Genomic DNA, 17,204 nt, shown 5'->3' with positions numbered 1-17,204 from the left:
CCTCATGAACCCTTGATAATTTATAAATTATTATTATTTTGTCATGTCTTACACTGTCCAATGTCTCCCTTCACTCACTTTTCTGCTGTCCATCTCCCAGGGAGGGTGTTTTATGTAGATCCTTGTGATCAGTTCCCCCTTTCTACCTCACCTTCCCTCCACCACCCCCCATGCCCCACCCCAGTATTGCCACTCTCACCACTGGTCCTGAAGGAGTCATCTGTCCTGGATTCCCTGTGTTTCCAGTTCCTATCTGTACCAGTATACATCCTCTGGCCTAGCCACATTTGTAAAGGAGAATTGTGATCATGATAATGGTGGGGACTGGGGGGAGGAAGCATTTAAGAACTAGAGAAAAATTGTATGTTTCATCGTTGCTACACTGCACCCTGACTGGCTCATCTTCTCCCCGTGACTCTTCTGTAAGGGGATGCCCAGTTACCTACAGATAGGCTTTGGGTCCCCACTCCTCACTCCCTCTTATTCACAATGATATGAATTTTTGTTCTTTGATGCCTGATACCTGATGCCTTTGACACCTCATGATCACACGGGCTGGTGTGCTTCTTGCATGTGGGCTTTGTTGCTTCTGAGCTAGACAGCTGCTTGTTTATCTTCAAGCTTTTAAGACCCCAGATGCTATATCTTTTGATAGCTGGGCACCATCAGCTTTCTTCACCACATTTGCTTATGCACCCATCTGTCTTCAGCGATTGTGTCAGGAAGGTGGGTATCATGGAATGCCAGTTTAATAGAACAAAGTGTCCTTGCATTGAGGGAATACTTGAGTGGAGGCCCAATGTTAATCAGACACTTTTGACAAAGATTCTATCAAACTCTTTGTGACCAAGGCTGAGTGCTTTAGACAAGCAGGATTTAGATGTTATCCTAGGACACACCAGAAGGAACCAATCTGGAACCACCACTAAGCCAACTGATTTTATTTAGACATATCTGTAGAAGATTAAAGGAGCTTAAATATTCCCTTGGACTTAGGGCTGAGACACCTAGCTTGAGAAGAAGCAAATGACTACTATCCAAAAGTTATGGATTTGGAAGTCTGGACTTTGGTTCAAATCTTTTTGGTTGCGGTTGCCCTATAAATTGTAACTTTAGTCTAGGAGGCATAGTTTTGCCTTTTCAAATGAGCACCATTGACAATTGTTTCCTATCTACAACCCTCATTGCTTTCATAAATAGTGTCTTCTCACTAAGTTTTAATTCTGTATGATTCCAGTAGTCTAAAAAGTTATCTTAGACATGCATATGTCTTTTTCTCAACAATATTTAAATTTATATACTATTGGCTTGTAGACATTCCACCATTTCAGGAGGTAACATATCAAGAACCAATGGTGATTAAGGAAGAAATTAAAACTGCACTGAAAGCATTTGTCAAAAACAAGGCTCCAGGAATTGATGGTATAATAACTGAAATGTTACAGAAAGTTGGAAGCACTTACCTGTCTAGGCCAGTAAATTTGGTACACAGCTACTTGGTCAACTTACTGTAAGAGATTCATATTTGTACCCATTCCCAAGAAAGGTGACCCAACAAATGCTCAAATTATAGAACAATATCACTAATATCACAGGCAAGTAAAATTTTGCTGAAGATCCTCCAACAACAGTTTCAGCAGTACATTGACAGGGAGCTGCCAGAGGTTCAGGCTGGATTCAGAAGGGGATATGGAGCAAGGTATAGATGTGCTGATGTCTGATGGGTATTGACTGAAAGTAGAGAATACCAGAAAGATGTTTACTTGTGGTACGCCTACTATGCAAAGGGATTCACCAATGTGGATCATAACAAACTATGGATAGCCTTGAGAAGAATGGGAATTCCAAAACACCTCATTGTGTTAAACATTATCCATCTGTATGTGGATCAAGAGGCAATTGTGAGAACAGAACAAGGGTATCCTACATAGTTTAAAATCAGGATAGATGTGTGTCAGAATTGGATCCTCTCCACCACATTTATACAATCTGTATGCTTAGAAAATAATCAGGTGAACTGACATATAAATAAAAATAAGGCATCAGGATTGGAGGAGGGCTTATTAACAACCTTCAATATAGGCAAATGACAGAACATTGCTTACTGAAAATAAGAAGGAATTGAAACACTTGCTTTTAAAGATTATGCAGTCTTTGATAAGGATTACAACTCAATGCAAAGAAGACCAAAAACCTCACATCTGGATCAATTATAATAAATGGAGGAAAGATTGAAGGTGTGAAGGATTTTTTTCTTACTTGGATCCACAATAAATGCTCATGGAAGCAGCAGTCAAGAGATCAAAAGGCATTTTGCATATTTCTTTGAAGACTAAGGTGCACCTCACCAAAGCCATAGTATTTTCAAATGCTCCAGATGGGTGTGGAAGTTGGACAGGGAATAAGAAAGAGAGAAGAAGAATGGATACATTTGAACTGTGGTGCTGGAGAATATTGAAAGTACCATGGACTGCTAAAAGGACAAATTGATGTGTCTCGGAAGAAGTATGGCCAGAGTGCTCCTTAGGGGCTAAGGTGGTGAGGCTTCGTTTTATATACTTTGGGCATATACTGTCAAGAGAGGCCAATCCCTGGAGAATGACATCATGTTTGGAAAGATAGAGGAGCAAAAGAGAAGGGGAAGATCCTCAAGGGGATTGACACAGTAGCTGCAACAATGAGCTCAAGAGTAGCAACAATTTTGAGGATGGTGCAGGGCCTGTGTTTCATTTTGCTGTGCATAGAATCACTATGGGCAAGAACCGACTTGATAACACCCAACAACATCATCATCAACAACAACATATATTGGCTAAATTAATGATACGATGAGAAACCCTGGTGGCATAGTGGTTGCAAATGGGCTTTGAACTTCAAGGTCAACAGTTCAAACCACCAGCTGCTCTACAGGAGAAAGACAAGATTTTCTATTCTTTATAAGTTTTACAGTATAAGAAACTCACAGAGGTATTTCTGTCCTATCCTATAGGGTATCTATGAATCAAAATTGTCTCAATATCAGTGATTTTTGAAATCAATAAAATTATTTTATGCCCCATGGGGATGATTTATGTTCTTCAATAAAATTATAATGGTGTCTCTAAAGTTGATTATGGGCATATATGTCATAGATATGTCAATGGATTTTAAATTAAAATTTAATCATAGCCCTAATCTAAGCAAACTTAGTTTTCATGATGTGGCCTTCATTGATACTTGACCTCATAAAGCGATCATTGAAGATATGGGTGCCACAGCAAAGTGTGGTGATGAAATCTGATGGTGCACAGCTATCAGAAAGAATAGGGTCTGGGGTCTTAAAGGTTAGTCTCAAAACAAGCAGCCATGTAAATGAGGTTTCAGCTAAGTCCACACAATAGAAGCACACAAGTCTGTGGGGCCAAGGAATGTAAATAATAAAATATAAGATCAGAGCAGGGAACTCTATTAGAGCTTTAATTCTGAGCATCCAGTATGCAGAAAGATATGCATGACAGTGAAAGCCCAAAATCCATTTATAAGGTTTGCATATAGATTAAGCCTCCTGAGAATTTCTAACCATTGAGCAGGGATGTGAATAGCCATGCCCAATGACAGAATACCTTGGAAAGAGGATTAATGAACATGTAGTTCAGCTTAATATTTAAGACCTTACCATTTGTTCTCCCTTTTGACCTATTTAAATTTTTTCCTGATTTTTATTTATTTTCTACTCTTCTGAGTTGAAGATTTTTTCCCCTCTATTTTCTTTTTTGTTCTGTGTGTGTATATGTGGTTTTATTTATATGAAATTTGAGAGGCCAATACATACAGAAAATAACTGGATTAATAGATTTTTTAGGGTTATAAAAGAGGAAGTTCATGGGAAATTTGGAGTATAATTTTATGAGTATAAAATGAAGAAAATTTTCTAAAATTGATTTTGGTGATGATTACACTGCTCTATAAATTAGTAAACCAATGAATTGTATGGTAAGTGAATTATATGTCAATCAAACAGTTATAATTAAACACTTATGATTCAAAAACTTAATACTTAAACTTATAATTAAATTTACATTAAATTCTGATATACAAAAATTTAAAAATAAAGATGGTTGGAAACATTCAAATGACAGGATACAAGATTAATGTGCAAAAATCAGTCAGATTCCTTTATACTTGATTTCTTATTTTATCAATTTTAGACGGAAAAGTTGATAGAATCCATAATTTTTTAATCACTTTAGTGGATGGGTGTAAATTGGAGTGATAGATCTATTAACTAGATTTCCCTGTCGGTGTACAGATATTACGATACCATCGATAACATCGCTCTTTAAGATTGATTTTTGATGATGAATGAGATACCATTCCCCTCAAATATGAAATTTCTAGCATTGTAACACAGATGGTTGTAAACCTCAAAATTGCCAATACTAGTACAAATCAACTCACTAATACCTAGAAGATTGATCTTTATGTGTTCCATTTTATTTTTGATAATTTCCAAGTTTCCCAAATCCATGCTTCAGTACATTCTACCTCATTCATAAATGTTTTCATTTGTTTCTTCTCAATGTGACCCATTCCCCATCAGCAAATGAAGGTTTGAAAAGCTTTGCTCCATCCATGACATCCATGTTGACTACTTTGAAGAGGCAGCTCTTCCTGAGTTGTATTTTGAGTGCCTTTCAAACTAAGAGGATCATCTCCCTGCACCATATCTGACAATGCCCTGTTGCTATTCATAAGGCTTTGAGTCTTTAATCCTTCAAAAGTGGACAATGTACTCCTTCTTCCCAGTCTGTTTTTAGTCTGTAAACTCTACTGAGACATATCCATATTTATTGACCCTGCTGGTATGTGAAAGACAAGTGGTATAGTTTCAGCATCACAGCAAAACATAAGCCACCATATTATGACAGATTTGCCAATGTATGGATAATCTTGTGGTTTCTTATCGGTGAAATAAGGCTTTAAGTCATAGAAAACATCAAAAAATATAAAAGAGTATTTATTGGAACATTTACAAAAGCAGCTGTTTATACATAAAAATATTTTTGCTAATGAGTAATCAAAAAAGCAAAGAGAAATAAACAAGCATTTGATGTTTTAACAGGCTTTGCTACTTCTTATTTTAATGATGATGATATGTATCTAACTTTATATCGTGTCAATGCTTACTAAGATTTCCTAATTATAAACCCTATGTGATAGGTGAGAAAAAATGTGAAATGTTGGTGGTAATCTCATCCTGGAATATTCTGACCTTTCAAATTAACTAGTTTAGCAGCGATACTTCACATCAAAAATCATCCTTCATTGACTTCGGTATAGCTGGTTATAGTATCAAATGATATTTCTATACTAAATTTGAAGCTGGTTTTGTTCAATGACATATCTTGTGAAATATGAGGTAAACTTAATTTACCTCACTTTTTTGCAAATAAGAACATCGTTCTGGTAATAATTACATTAATAATTTAATTCCAGTTATGCATAGATTCGCCATGTTCCTGACTACTGAGGTTACACAGTTGAGACAAGGGTAGTAAAAAGGATTGGACAAGATTCAAGGGTTTCTGAGTTCCGTTAAGGCGCTGGCCATCGCTAGAGTCTTAGCCGTAGCCTTGAGAAAACTCCTCTTTGTCTTGATTTCATGCCGTTTAAAAAGGAGGCCGATGTCGACAATCTTCTTAGTTTCTCCTGAATGTGACTTTAATTTCAATTATTATAAGTTTATTTTTCATTTCAACAATTGCATGAAGGATTGTCTGCATATACCCCCTCTCTTATCAATAAATATATTGAAAAGTAATAGGTATGCACAGTTGAAAGGGTAGATTGCCAATAGTAACAACCTTTGTTATATTTCTTGAAGCATGAAGTTTTCATGAGGAGATGGTTAAACACTGGCAAGAATTGTGGTCCAATATTGTTCTAGTATAACTAACACTTTAGTTCTCACAGCACTCAAAATCTATCAAGATTTATATCAGGATTATGTGCTATATGGCTAATTAACAGCTTAATAAGCTTGACCTGTCTCTTAAAACAATGAATCAGGCAAGTTGTAGGGTTCTCCTGTGAAAAGATGTAAATATCAAAAAACATTCACAATATGTGACAGATCTCATTTTTAACCACAAATATCTTTTCCACAACACACAAAGTAATACTACTGTTAAATAAAAACGCTAACACTGTAAAAAGACAAACAACTTCATTGCAATCAATGCATGTACAGCATCACTGTGTACTGATAATCAGTTTACAATGCACTTTCCGCCTTTTTTGAGTCTAACAATGCATTTTGATGAGCTTTGTGGAGATGATGAGGAAGAAGAGGAATTAACCAGGAAGTGGCACGTGAGAAGGAACTGCGTTCTAGGAGAGAGAAGAGCTCTGGCTAGGGGACCTGACAGCGATGCTGATGGACCACCGAGCCCACGAAGGGGTGCGCACCTGTGGGGTGTGATGACGCGGGAGAAGTGGGGAGAGAGTAGTTCCCGTGGATCCCAGGGGGGCATCGTGTAGAATACGTGTTTTGTAAAAGTCCTATATATAATCTTGTGAATATTCTTCGTGGCCTTGATTTCATGCCAGTCAAAAAAAAAGTTTGTTACAGATAAATTTTAGGTTTCTCCTAAATCAACAGCAAATTAATGCTAATTAATTTCACTAAATTATACAAAGAGTATTTCTCATTTCAATAGGAACATGAAGGACTGTCTGCCATACACCACGCTCGGCCAATAAACATATTTAAAAGCCATTGGTTTAGTCAGTTGTCTATGGAGCCATGCTACTCTGTACACAAGGCGTCATCATGCGTCTGAATCAACTCAGCGGCCACCAAGCGGAAACACGGAGAGCCCACTGGTGCAGATACTCGCCAACGTGCTTTACTTCTGGTGATGCAGATAATCCTTGTAACAGTCACAGGAGGTAGATAACATTTCTTTATCTCCATCGCAGAGACCAAGAGCTAATACACAGGGAGATTAAGTACTTGAGGGCAAGGACACATAGTTTATAGGTGTCAGAGGCAAAATTCAAACTCAGACAGTTCTGTATTTCCACCACTACAATCATCATTCATTAGACTCCATGCTGTATTTAGGCTCCAAAAATCATTAACTTATTTGATAAATGAAAGTTCATTTATCATTTTAGACAAAGCTTACTTTTTATTATCAAAATAAAATATTCCTTTCCAGTATATTAACATGTATAAATGCCAAGCATTGTCATAAATGCTTTTTAAAAAATCAGTGTTTTCAATCTGATATTCTGACATATATCTGGCCTATAATGAACTAGTTACTATCCACCAATGTAATTTGTTTAAATAATAATTGGACATCTAATTCCACCAAAAATCTAGAAAGGGAGAGTCTGAGGCCTGTTACTATTCATTTAAAACCATTTCTCTCCTAGCTTTGGTCCCATCCAATCTTTGTATCTTCATTATATTCATGAAAAACTGCCTCCAAAAGTTATTTTCTTGTTTTCTGGCCTAACTCCAATTTACATACATCCTAAAAGCACAAGATACTGTTGAATAAATTAGAAATACTTCTAACAATAAACTTCCTGAAGTTAGTGCTTGTATGTATAGCTCAATGTGAAGAGCAAGTTCAGATACATTGAAAAACACTTTTTAAGATAGCAACTTTTGTACCATAATGATTGTGTTCTGCTTCATTGGGTATTTACCCAGGTTAGAGTTCAATCTGTAGAGAAAAACCTTTGTTTCTCCGTTCTAGCCATGGGATGGTCAGTAAAGCACCAGTCCTAGAATCTTGAAGACCTGGATCTCCAGTCAAGATGTCAGTATGATTTTTAACTAGAAGAATCCCAGGTGTTCCAGGTGCTAGATGAGGTAAAATTTTGACAACACTGGTAGCTCTTCATCTCCTATTGATGATGATGTTCCCCCACTTCCATTGAGGGGAAACCATAGCAGTATCAGGAACAAGTTTTTCTCTGTGTGTGAATGAAGAGTCAGTGCTATGGGTCATTCACTGTGTTTGCTTCGCTTGTGGTAGAGACAGAGCTGGGGTCATATATACATAAAGGCCATCACATCACGATTTCAGATTGTTTTGAGTCTGAAGAGCTTCTTGATCCCCAGGAAAGGCATTGATGGCAACCACATGAACATCAATAACACATGGAAGAGTTTGAACACGGTGTGCCATGGTTGTACTTCATAGAAACTTCACCCTAGATGCCGGTCTTTGAGGCAATCCAGTCTCGATACTTAGTCACTCTTGTGTAGACTCCAGGTTTTTTGGGAAGAGCACATGATTGTCCCCAACTTACTATACCAACAAGGTACCAGATGTCACGTTTATCAGGATAAACCAGAGGTCCGCCAGAATCTCCCTGCAGAAAAACAAATATGCATTTGAAATATTAACTCTGATTTAATTAATTTCTCTTCCACGGGAAGAAAGGGAAATTAGCACATAGAATATAAAGTCAGATGAGGCTCATTATAATGTTTTTCTTGGTTGAGTTAATATTTTGTGCTAAACTCTAAAGTGCTTTGCTTTTTAATAAGCCACTCATGTAAGATAGTTACATTATTTCTGGCTTATAATCCTTACATTTTTTTCTTGCTAGAGCAAATATAGAATGCACAATTTAGAAGCATGCAGTTTATCAAATGTTAAGTATGTGATTAGTATTTATGAGTATAGATTGTAAAGTTCGATGATTTCTTTTGAACGTTAATATTAGCTTGGTTGCAGTTCAGATACCATTTCCTTCTCTCTTAGGTAAAATCTATGGTAAAAATAGTTCAAGGAAACTGACACGAAAATTTCCTGTAAGAGTATTGGCATTTTCTTCAGACTTACCTTGCAAGCATCTACTTTTCCTTCCATGAACCCTGCACACAGCATCCCTCGAGTTATCATTCCATCATACACATCCTTTCTGTTACATACTTCAGTGCTTATGGTTTCTACCCTGGCTTGGCGAAGTGTATTTTGTGTAGGTCCTATTTTACAAAAGAAAAAGAAACATGGTTTTCAAATAAAACTGCATATAAGACATACATTCCTAGGAGCAAAAACAAAGATGATTTTATGAACATTCAATGAATAATTACCAGAATTTCACTCTCCATGTGATAAATGTCTCTGTACAAGGAAAGATAATCCTATATACCCCAGCATTAACTCATATGTCTAGATCTTCAAAGGTCATTGGGTTCCATAAAACTGTGTGCAAGATTTCATGTGAATACATACGCATGCATTTTTATGAGGAGAGAGTTCTATTAGATTCACAATCAAATTATTCACTTGATCTTATTTTGTTCAACTGCAATGTTTTTTATATAAAGAAACTACTGAGGATGGTTCATTGATTACCCAAAAGGTATTTGCGTATAAATCAGGACACAAGCCCATGCAAATTAAGGGGTAATCTGCTATTTGGAGTTATTTCATAGAGAAACAAATACTAGATATATACCAGCCATCTAATGATGTTACAGTATAGGGCCAAAAAGGGAGAAGATGAAAACAGCACATGGACATTTTGATAAGAAAGAAAGTTGGATACTGAGTACAAGGAAGGAGGTGGCTAACGTTTCCTTATTGGTGCTACCTGCGAATCTGAGGTCAAGGAGGAGGAAAAAACATCGAATTCAAATGCAGGGAGTATTTGGAATTTTTAAAATGCAAAAGTGTTCTCTTAAAAAAAAAGCTTGATTAAGGAATATTGGAATTTATCTTCTAATGCCTATCATTGATGAAACCTAAAAAAATTTAGCTCTCACCTTAAATTTTCAAGCATAATATTTATCTTCTGAAGTGAACTCATATCTAGAAATCTTAATATCTAGACTAAAGTTTCTAAATTTCATAGAATTGATGTTTTTAACACCCTTGGGATATAAGACAAAGGAAGCAAATACATATTCTATTAATCAACCAAAATAAAAATTCACAAAATATTCACAAAGCCTTTTCTTGTTATGACCATCACAAATCCTTACTAAAAATTGTTTTACTTAAGTAAAACAAAACAAAACATACAAACAAAATAACTGTTATTATGATTGTGGCTTAAAATTTATGCTAACCAATTATATTCATATCTTGGAGTATATAATTTTAAATTATTTACTCCCCTGTTTTGCCATAGGATTGTATCCCTCCTTACACCACCTAGCACAATCAATTCTTTTCTTCTGTATTAGTTTCTTTCATTTCTCACCCTTTCTCCAATTAACTATGAACTGTTCCTTTTATTTTTTAATCCATAGCCCTGATCCTGTCCTGCACCATATGCACTGGAAACATAAATATAATCTTTATTAAAAGCATAAACTATTTTGTAGAACAGCTTGTTAGATCTCAAGATGAAATTGTGTTAAGTAAGTGAAATTGTAATACTCACCATCATCTACAATGGATCCAAATCCTGTAACAAATACACTTGATTTAGCTGGTAACTTTATAGATGATTCTGGAAGACAGACTCTTTGGACTATACTGGAAAACTCAACTCTAGTAGCAAGCTGGGCCAAGGCAATGTCATTTTCATTTGTTTCTCTGTGGTAATTTTCATGAATGATAATTTTTTTCACATTCCGTTTAACTTCAGGTGGTGTTATAGTTATACCAAAAGTTACAACCCATTGACTTGGGTCTTTATTTCTGCAATAAATAAGTAAATGAATAAATGGATATAATTTGTCATGATTAATTTCATCTTATAAAAATAATTGAGACTGTATTTATTCCCAGCTATTGTAGGGAGGCTTGGTGGCATTGTCAGGTGAGTGTTAGAGTCAGTGGTTTCCAACCTTCCTCTTGCCATGACCCTTTAATACAGTTCCTCATGTTGTGGGGACCCCCCAACCATAAAATGATTTTTGTTGCTACTTCACAACTGTAATTTTGCTACTGTTATTAATCAGGCGACCCCTGTGAAAGGGTCGTTCAACCCCCAAAGGGGTCACAACCCACAAGTTGAGAACCACTGTGTTAGACTCTTGACCAAAAAGACTGGTAGTTCAAGCCCAATAGCAGCTCCTTGTGAAAAAGATGAGGCTCCCTTCCCCATTAAAGATTTACAGCTTTTGAAATCCTATAGAGAATTGAAATGAGTCACAATCAACTCAATTGCCAGTAGACTTGGGTTTTCAATGTGGATAAATAAAACAAAAGTAAAAGTCCTCACAACTGAGCCAATAAACTACATCCTGAAAAATAGAGAAAATATTAAAGCTATCAAAGCTTTTATTTTACTTGATCCATAATCAACACTCATGGAAGCAGCAGATAAGAAGTCAAAAGATGTATCACATTGGGCAAATCTACTGTAAAAGACCTTTAAAATGATAATGAGCAAGTATATCACTCTGAGGACTAAGCTATAGTGTTTTCAATGGTTTCATATGCATGTGGAGTTAGACAATGGATAAAAGAGGCAGAAAGAATACTTGATGTATCTGAATGATGGTGTTAGAGAAAAATATTGAAATTAGCACGGACTGTCGGAAGAACACGTTAGTCTATCTTGGAAGAAGTGCAGTCAGAATGTTCCTTAGAAGGGAGGATAGTGAGACTTTGTCTCACATACTGAGGACATGTTATCAGGAGGGAGAAATCCCTTAAAAAGGACATCATGCTTGGTATAGTGGAAAGTTAGCAAGAAAATAAGTAAACAAAAAAGGAAGACTATGAGGTATAGAGGAAAGTTAGCAAGAAAACAGATAAATAAATAAATAAATAAATAAATAAATGAAAGGAAGACCATGCAAGAGCTGATTGACATAGTGACCAAAGCAATGACCTCAAACATAACAATCGTGAGAATGGGGTAGGTCAATTTCCTGTCCCCTTTTACGTAGGGTCACTATGAGTTGGAGCCTACTGGGGGGCACCTGCTATTGGATAAGCATCAAGAGACAAATCACATGGATGGTGATTCTAACCCACCAGCTGTTCTTTGGGAGAAATATGGAGGTGTCTGTTCCAGTAAAAAATTACAGGTTCAGAAACCCTGTATAAACTCCCTATACTTTCGAATCAACTCCATAGCAGTGGGTTTTAATACTGTTGTGGATATTCTCCTCAAAAGTCCCTGTGGTGAGATAATTTGCAGCTAATGACTTTGAGAGAAAAAAGATAAAAAACAATGATGAGGCAAATGAGCATGTAAAGTACCTCCAAAATTCTCTAAGTTAACAAAACAGCTGGTCACTAAATGGAATTTCCGGTCTTTATTTATTTGGGTTAACGGTCATAGTAGGTGCTACACAATTTCCACAGTTCTTATTCTATGAACATTAGAAACTCCGTGTTCTTTTATTCCTATAACTCAGTGAAACATGCAGAACTTCATGTTATTTCTTTTGGATAATCTGCACTCTGATAGGCATTTTCCTTCTGTGTCACATCTTTGAGTCATTATCATTTTATGATTTACTCATTGGCTGTTTACTAGCTCGACCTTACTGCGAGTGCATTTTGTCTACTCAAGGGGCACTTCTGTGTACTCAGGGTTGCTTCTCCACCCAACACACCCAGCCCAGTCCAATACGCAAAGGCTACACAAAACTCTAAGATGTCATCATGCTCTTAGAGGTCCCACCGCCCTTTCCTCCGGTCTGGTTGGTTTCTTATTAGACTGCAGACTTTTCCTTTACACGGGTTCTGTTCTCCTTCACAAAGTTGTATCACAAGCAAATCACATTGAGTCCTGTCATCTCTTTATCTCGCTTTCTTCCCCAGTAAAAAAATGATTTAAAATATAAAGAAACTTGAATTTCCCCGTGTGTAATGCAATTATGTAGAAGGAAATTACACAGAGAATAATCCCAAAAGGGGATTTCCTCTTACATGAGGGATTACTATGGTAGTGAATCACGTCCTTTTAGGAGCAATAAGAACCTGACATATTGGTGGTATTCCACTGTAAGTCTATCTGCACAGAGAAGTGACAGTGGGCATGCTGAAATAGGTATTTCAACTTTTATTGGTGACATCCTACACTAATAATTGGCATTCTGTTCTGTTGTTGTGATCTTTTAATCTACATAAACAGAGATGTTGTAAACCAAAGTGGATGATATTTTCACCAAAGCAGTGATACACCAAAACAAAGGATTGTGTGAACACCTCTAAGGATGGAGGTGTTACTTTGGAGAGAAAGGCCATGGTGGGTCACTCAGCTGCTAACTGAATGTAAAACAAACAAGTAGAAACAACTAAGTGTCTCCTTGAGTTGAGGGAAGAGATTCAACTTGTTATTTGGATGACGGTATGTCTTTACACACACAGAATTCACGCTGCAGTCAGGAACATGGCACAGTAAGATCCTGAAAATGCCAAGAAATATAGGTGATAACCACAAAAGATATATACACCAAGAATCAGCCATTGAGAAGGGGGCAGGAAGAATATGGTGAGAAATATATTAAAAGGGTAAGCTACTTAGGGGACCAGAGCAGGTGAACGTACTTTCGGAAGCAATGGGCTGCCGTGAGGAGCCAGGTGTTACTGATGAGGCTGGCCCCGCACTGATGGCCCGCCCCTTTGAGCTGGAGGCTGGCTTGCCACGGCCACTCCCCATCGATCGCTGTTTCTCTGCCATGAACAATTCTTTCCATAGAAGAGGACGATGGTATTGGCATATTTGAATTTGTCATCCTTATCCCACAGCCTGTCAGAGAAATTCATATGAGCTTGTTTTTGTAAAGGAGAGAGAAGAAAGCATTATCTTGATTTGCTTGGGTGGAGATACTTAGGGTTTCAAACCATTGCCACCGCTAATCTTGAACACATTTCTGGCTCTCAGACTCCGAGGTTATTGCACAGGATCGTATTAACCCTGTGCATTTCAGCAGAACTGCATACTTATCGAAGTGTATGCTGAGCCTTGTAAATGGGAAAAGAACAGAATAAATTAATCTAAGTTTCAATTCTTGATTTCCGAGGTGGATGTGTCAGCCCTCAAGGTAGAGAGGCTACAAAGACTTCACACATCGTCTACTGAGAAAAACTGACTCTATATTTATATTTTCAATTCCAAAAATGAATAACTAAGTAATATAAAACCCAACACTTTAGTCAGATGTTTATGAAAGGGTGCCTGGGAGGCAAATATATTCCTAAAGATTAGTTTTTACAGAACAGCAATTTTAGAAAACATGTACAAAGATGTGCATGAAAAAGATGTGCAAAAAACATGGCCTCAATGTAATGGAAACAGCAAACTACAACCTAAAAATGCTATGATAAGAATGCATACAAGTGTTTTTATGTTATTGGATTAAACTAGAATGTGAAAAAAATAAAAATAATGAACTTTCATTGACTCTATGATAGGCCCAGTGATCCATAGCTCTAGAGGGTTTTTAGACTGTGAATCTTTGCCATACCTTCCTTCCATGGAGCTATGAGTGGATTCAAACAATGGACCTTTCACTTAGCAGCTGATCACTTAAGCACTGTATCACCAGAACGCCTTATGGAATGCTATACTGTTGTTAGGTGCCCTCAAGACAGTACTTAGGCAACAACCCTAAGTATAAAAGAAGAAAACAATTTCCAGTCTTATACCATCCTCACAATAGTTTGAGTCTCTTGTTGCCAGCGACTGTGTCAACCCGTCTCTTGGAAGGTCTTATTTTGTTGTTGTTTTTGTTGATCCTTTGCTTTGCCAAACCAGGGACTTCTCTTTCCTGATAGCAAAGGATGTGAGACAAAGAAGCATTCTGACTATACTTCTTCCAAGACAGATTTGTTCTTCTGGCTGTTCCTCATATTTTCAATATTCTTTGATAACATCTTACTTCAAACACATGAATTCTTTTTTGGCCTTCCTTATTTGTTTTCTAGCTTTCACATGCACGGGAGACTATTGAAAAGACTGTGGCTTGGGTTGGGTGCACCTTAGACCTCAAAGTGACATTTTAGCCTCTTTTACATTTTAAAGAGGTCTTTTGAAGCTGATTCACCCAATGCAGTAAGCCATGTGATTTCTTGTCTGCTGTTTCCTTGAACTTGACTGTGGATCAAAGTAAAATGAAATCCTTAACAACTTCAATCTTTTCTCCATTTATCATAATGGTATTTGCTGGACTAGTTACAGAATGTCAGGTGGTTAGATGTCATCAAGGCAATTCTAACTCATAGCGACCCTGAGTGGAACAGAATGAAGTGTCTCCTTGGCCCTGCACTAGCCTCACAATTGTTGTTATGTTTGGGTCCATTGTTGCAGCCACTGTCAACCTGTCTTGTCAAGGGTCTTCCTCTTTGTCACTGCCCTTCTACTTTCCCAGCATAATGTCCTTCTCCAGGGATTAATCTGTCCTGATAATGTGTCCAAAATACCTGAGACAACTTCTTCTGCCCCTCCCTTCTAGGAGCACTCTGACTGTCCTTCCTGCACAATAAACCTGTCCATCCCTTTGGCAGCCCACTGCACTCTCAATATTACTCATCGGAGCTACCATTCAAATGTATAGACTCTTTCTTTCTTCCTTATTCAATGTCCAACTTTCACAGGCATATGAAGGGACTAACAATACCATTGCTTGGATCAGATCCACCTTAATCTGCAAAATGACTTCCTTGCTCTTAAACACTCTTATAAGATCTTGTGAGCATTGATTATAGATCCAAACAAGATGAAATCCCTGAAAACTTTAATCTTTTCTCCATTTGTTGTGATGTGACCTATTTTCTCATTGGTGAGGATTTTGCTTTCCTTTACAATGAGTTATTGACCCTCATCAGCAACTGCTTCAACCCCTCCTTAAGGTCATATCATATGCTTAACTCAGAATATTAATAAGCCTTCCTCCAATCTTGAAGCCAACTTCTTCATACAGTCCAGCTTCTTTGTTCGGTATACAGTTTGAATAAATATGGTGAGAAAATAAAACCCTGATACACATCTTTCATGATTTTAAACCATGTAGTAGTCCCTTGCTCTGTTTAAATGACTGCCTCTTGATCCATGTACAGATTCCAAATGAGTACAATGAAGTGTTCTGGAATTCTGATTCTTCTCAAGGCTGTGCATGGTTTGATATGATCCACACTGTTGAATTTCTTTGCCTAGTCAATAAAACATAAGTATTCTCTTGTTCTAATTCCTCTTCTGAATTCATCCTGAATGTCTGTCAGCTCCCTGTCAATGTACTGCTACAACTGTTGTTGAATGATCTTCCCAACATTTTGCTTGCATGAGAAATTAATGATATAATAAAGAAAGGCACCACCTTTCTTTTGAATAGTTACAAATATGAATCTTTTCCAATCAGTTGGCCCAGTAGATTACTTCTAGATTTCTTGCAATTGTTGATGGATGATCTCCAGCAAAGTTTTACTTGCATGTGATATCAATGATATTCTGTAATTGGAGCATTCTGTTGGGTCACCTTTCTTTGGAAAGGGGACAAATATGAATCACTTCCAATGAATTGGCCATGTACTTGTCTTCCAAATTTCTGTAATAGACAAGTAAGTACTTTCAGAACTTCATCAGCTTGCTGAAACATTGTTTTTAGCTAATGCTTTTAGGCCAGCTTGAGAGTCTTCCTTCAGCACCATTGGTTCTTGAAATGATTGACGGCTGACTAGTCCGTTTTAGTACTATGAATCTGCGTATTCTTTCCATCAAGTGATGCTGCCTGCATCATTCAAGATTTTGCCCATAGAATCTTTCATTATCACAATTAGAGGCTTGGAGTTTTTAGTGGCCAATTCCTCAAAATTGGACAACCTATTTTTTCTTTGTTGTCTGTCCTTAGTCTAGAAGCTCTGCTAAAACTTTCCCCTTGAGTGAACTTGCTGGCATTTGAAGTATCAGTGACATAGCGTCCAGCATCATAGCAGCATTCAACCACAGTGCAACAAATTGGCTGGCCAGTGGTCCGCAGAATGCCATTATGGAGATAAAATGCACATGGCATGGAAGGACAAAATAGAAAAAGTGATATGTCACGGAATAGAGATAAGTGTTCTGGACGGTGTGAGATATGACAAAATTGTAATAATTTATAAATTATCAAGGGTCCATGAGAGAGGTGGGGCGGGAAGGGAGGGGAAAAAATGAGGAGCTGATACCAAGGGCTCAAGTAGAAAGAAAATATTTTGAGAATGATGATGGCAGCAAATGTACAAATGTGCTTGACACAATGGATGGATGTATGGATTGTGTTAAGAGTTATACGAGCCCCCAAT

At 37.2% G+C, this 17,204-nt stretch overlaps 2 protein-coding genes across 2 annotated transcripts in view; both read right to left on the bottom strand.

Moving 5' to 3' along the window:
* Window positions 1-6,955, bottom strand: part of LOC101641422 (transmembrane protease serine 11G-like) — a 62,959-nt gene extending 56,004 nt beyond the window's left edge. The window contains exon 1 of the mRNA XM_045284063.1: window positions 6,799-6,955. Coding sequence (XP_045139998.1) covers window positions 6,799-6,955 — 157 coding nt within the window. The remainder of the gene's footprint in view (window positions 1-6,798) is intronic.
* A 1,256-nt stretch (window positions 6,956-8,211) lies between these two features.
* Window positions 8,212-17,204, bottom strand: part of LOC101641114 (transmembrane serine protease 11F) — a 40,920-nt gene continuing 31,927 nt past the window's right edge. The window contains exons 6-9 of the mRNA XM_030888558.1: window positions 13,473-13,674; window positions 10,402-10,661; window positions 8,850-8,992; window positions 8,212-8,373 (exon numbers count right to left, since the gene is read on the bottom strand). Coding sequence (XP_030744418.1) covers window positions 8,212-8,373; window positions 8,850-8,992; window positions 10,402-10,661; window positions 13,473-13,674 — 767 coding nt within the window. The remainder of the gene's footprint in view (window positions 8,374-8,849; window positions 8,993-10,401; window positions 10,662-13,472; window positions 13,675-17,204) is intronic.

Source organism: Echinops telfairi, unplaced genomic scaffold (assembly GCF_000313985.2).
Source record: "Echinops telfairi isolate 266 unplaced genomic scaffold, ASM31398v2 ScPeMD7_7468;HRSCAF=8506_0, whole genome shotgun sequence".
Taxonomy (NCBI): domain Eukaryota; kingdom Metazoa; phylum Chordata; class Mammalia; order Afrosoricida; family Tenrecidae; genus Echinops; species Echinops telfairi.
The sequence above is the reverse complement of the archived record's forward strand: the minus strand, read 5'-3'. Positions and strand labels throughout refer to the sequence as shown.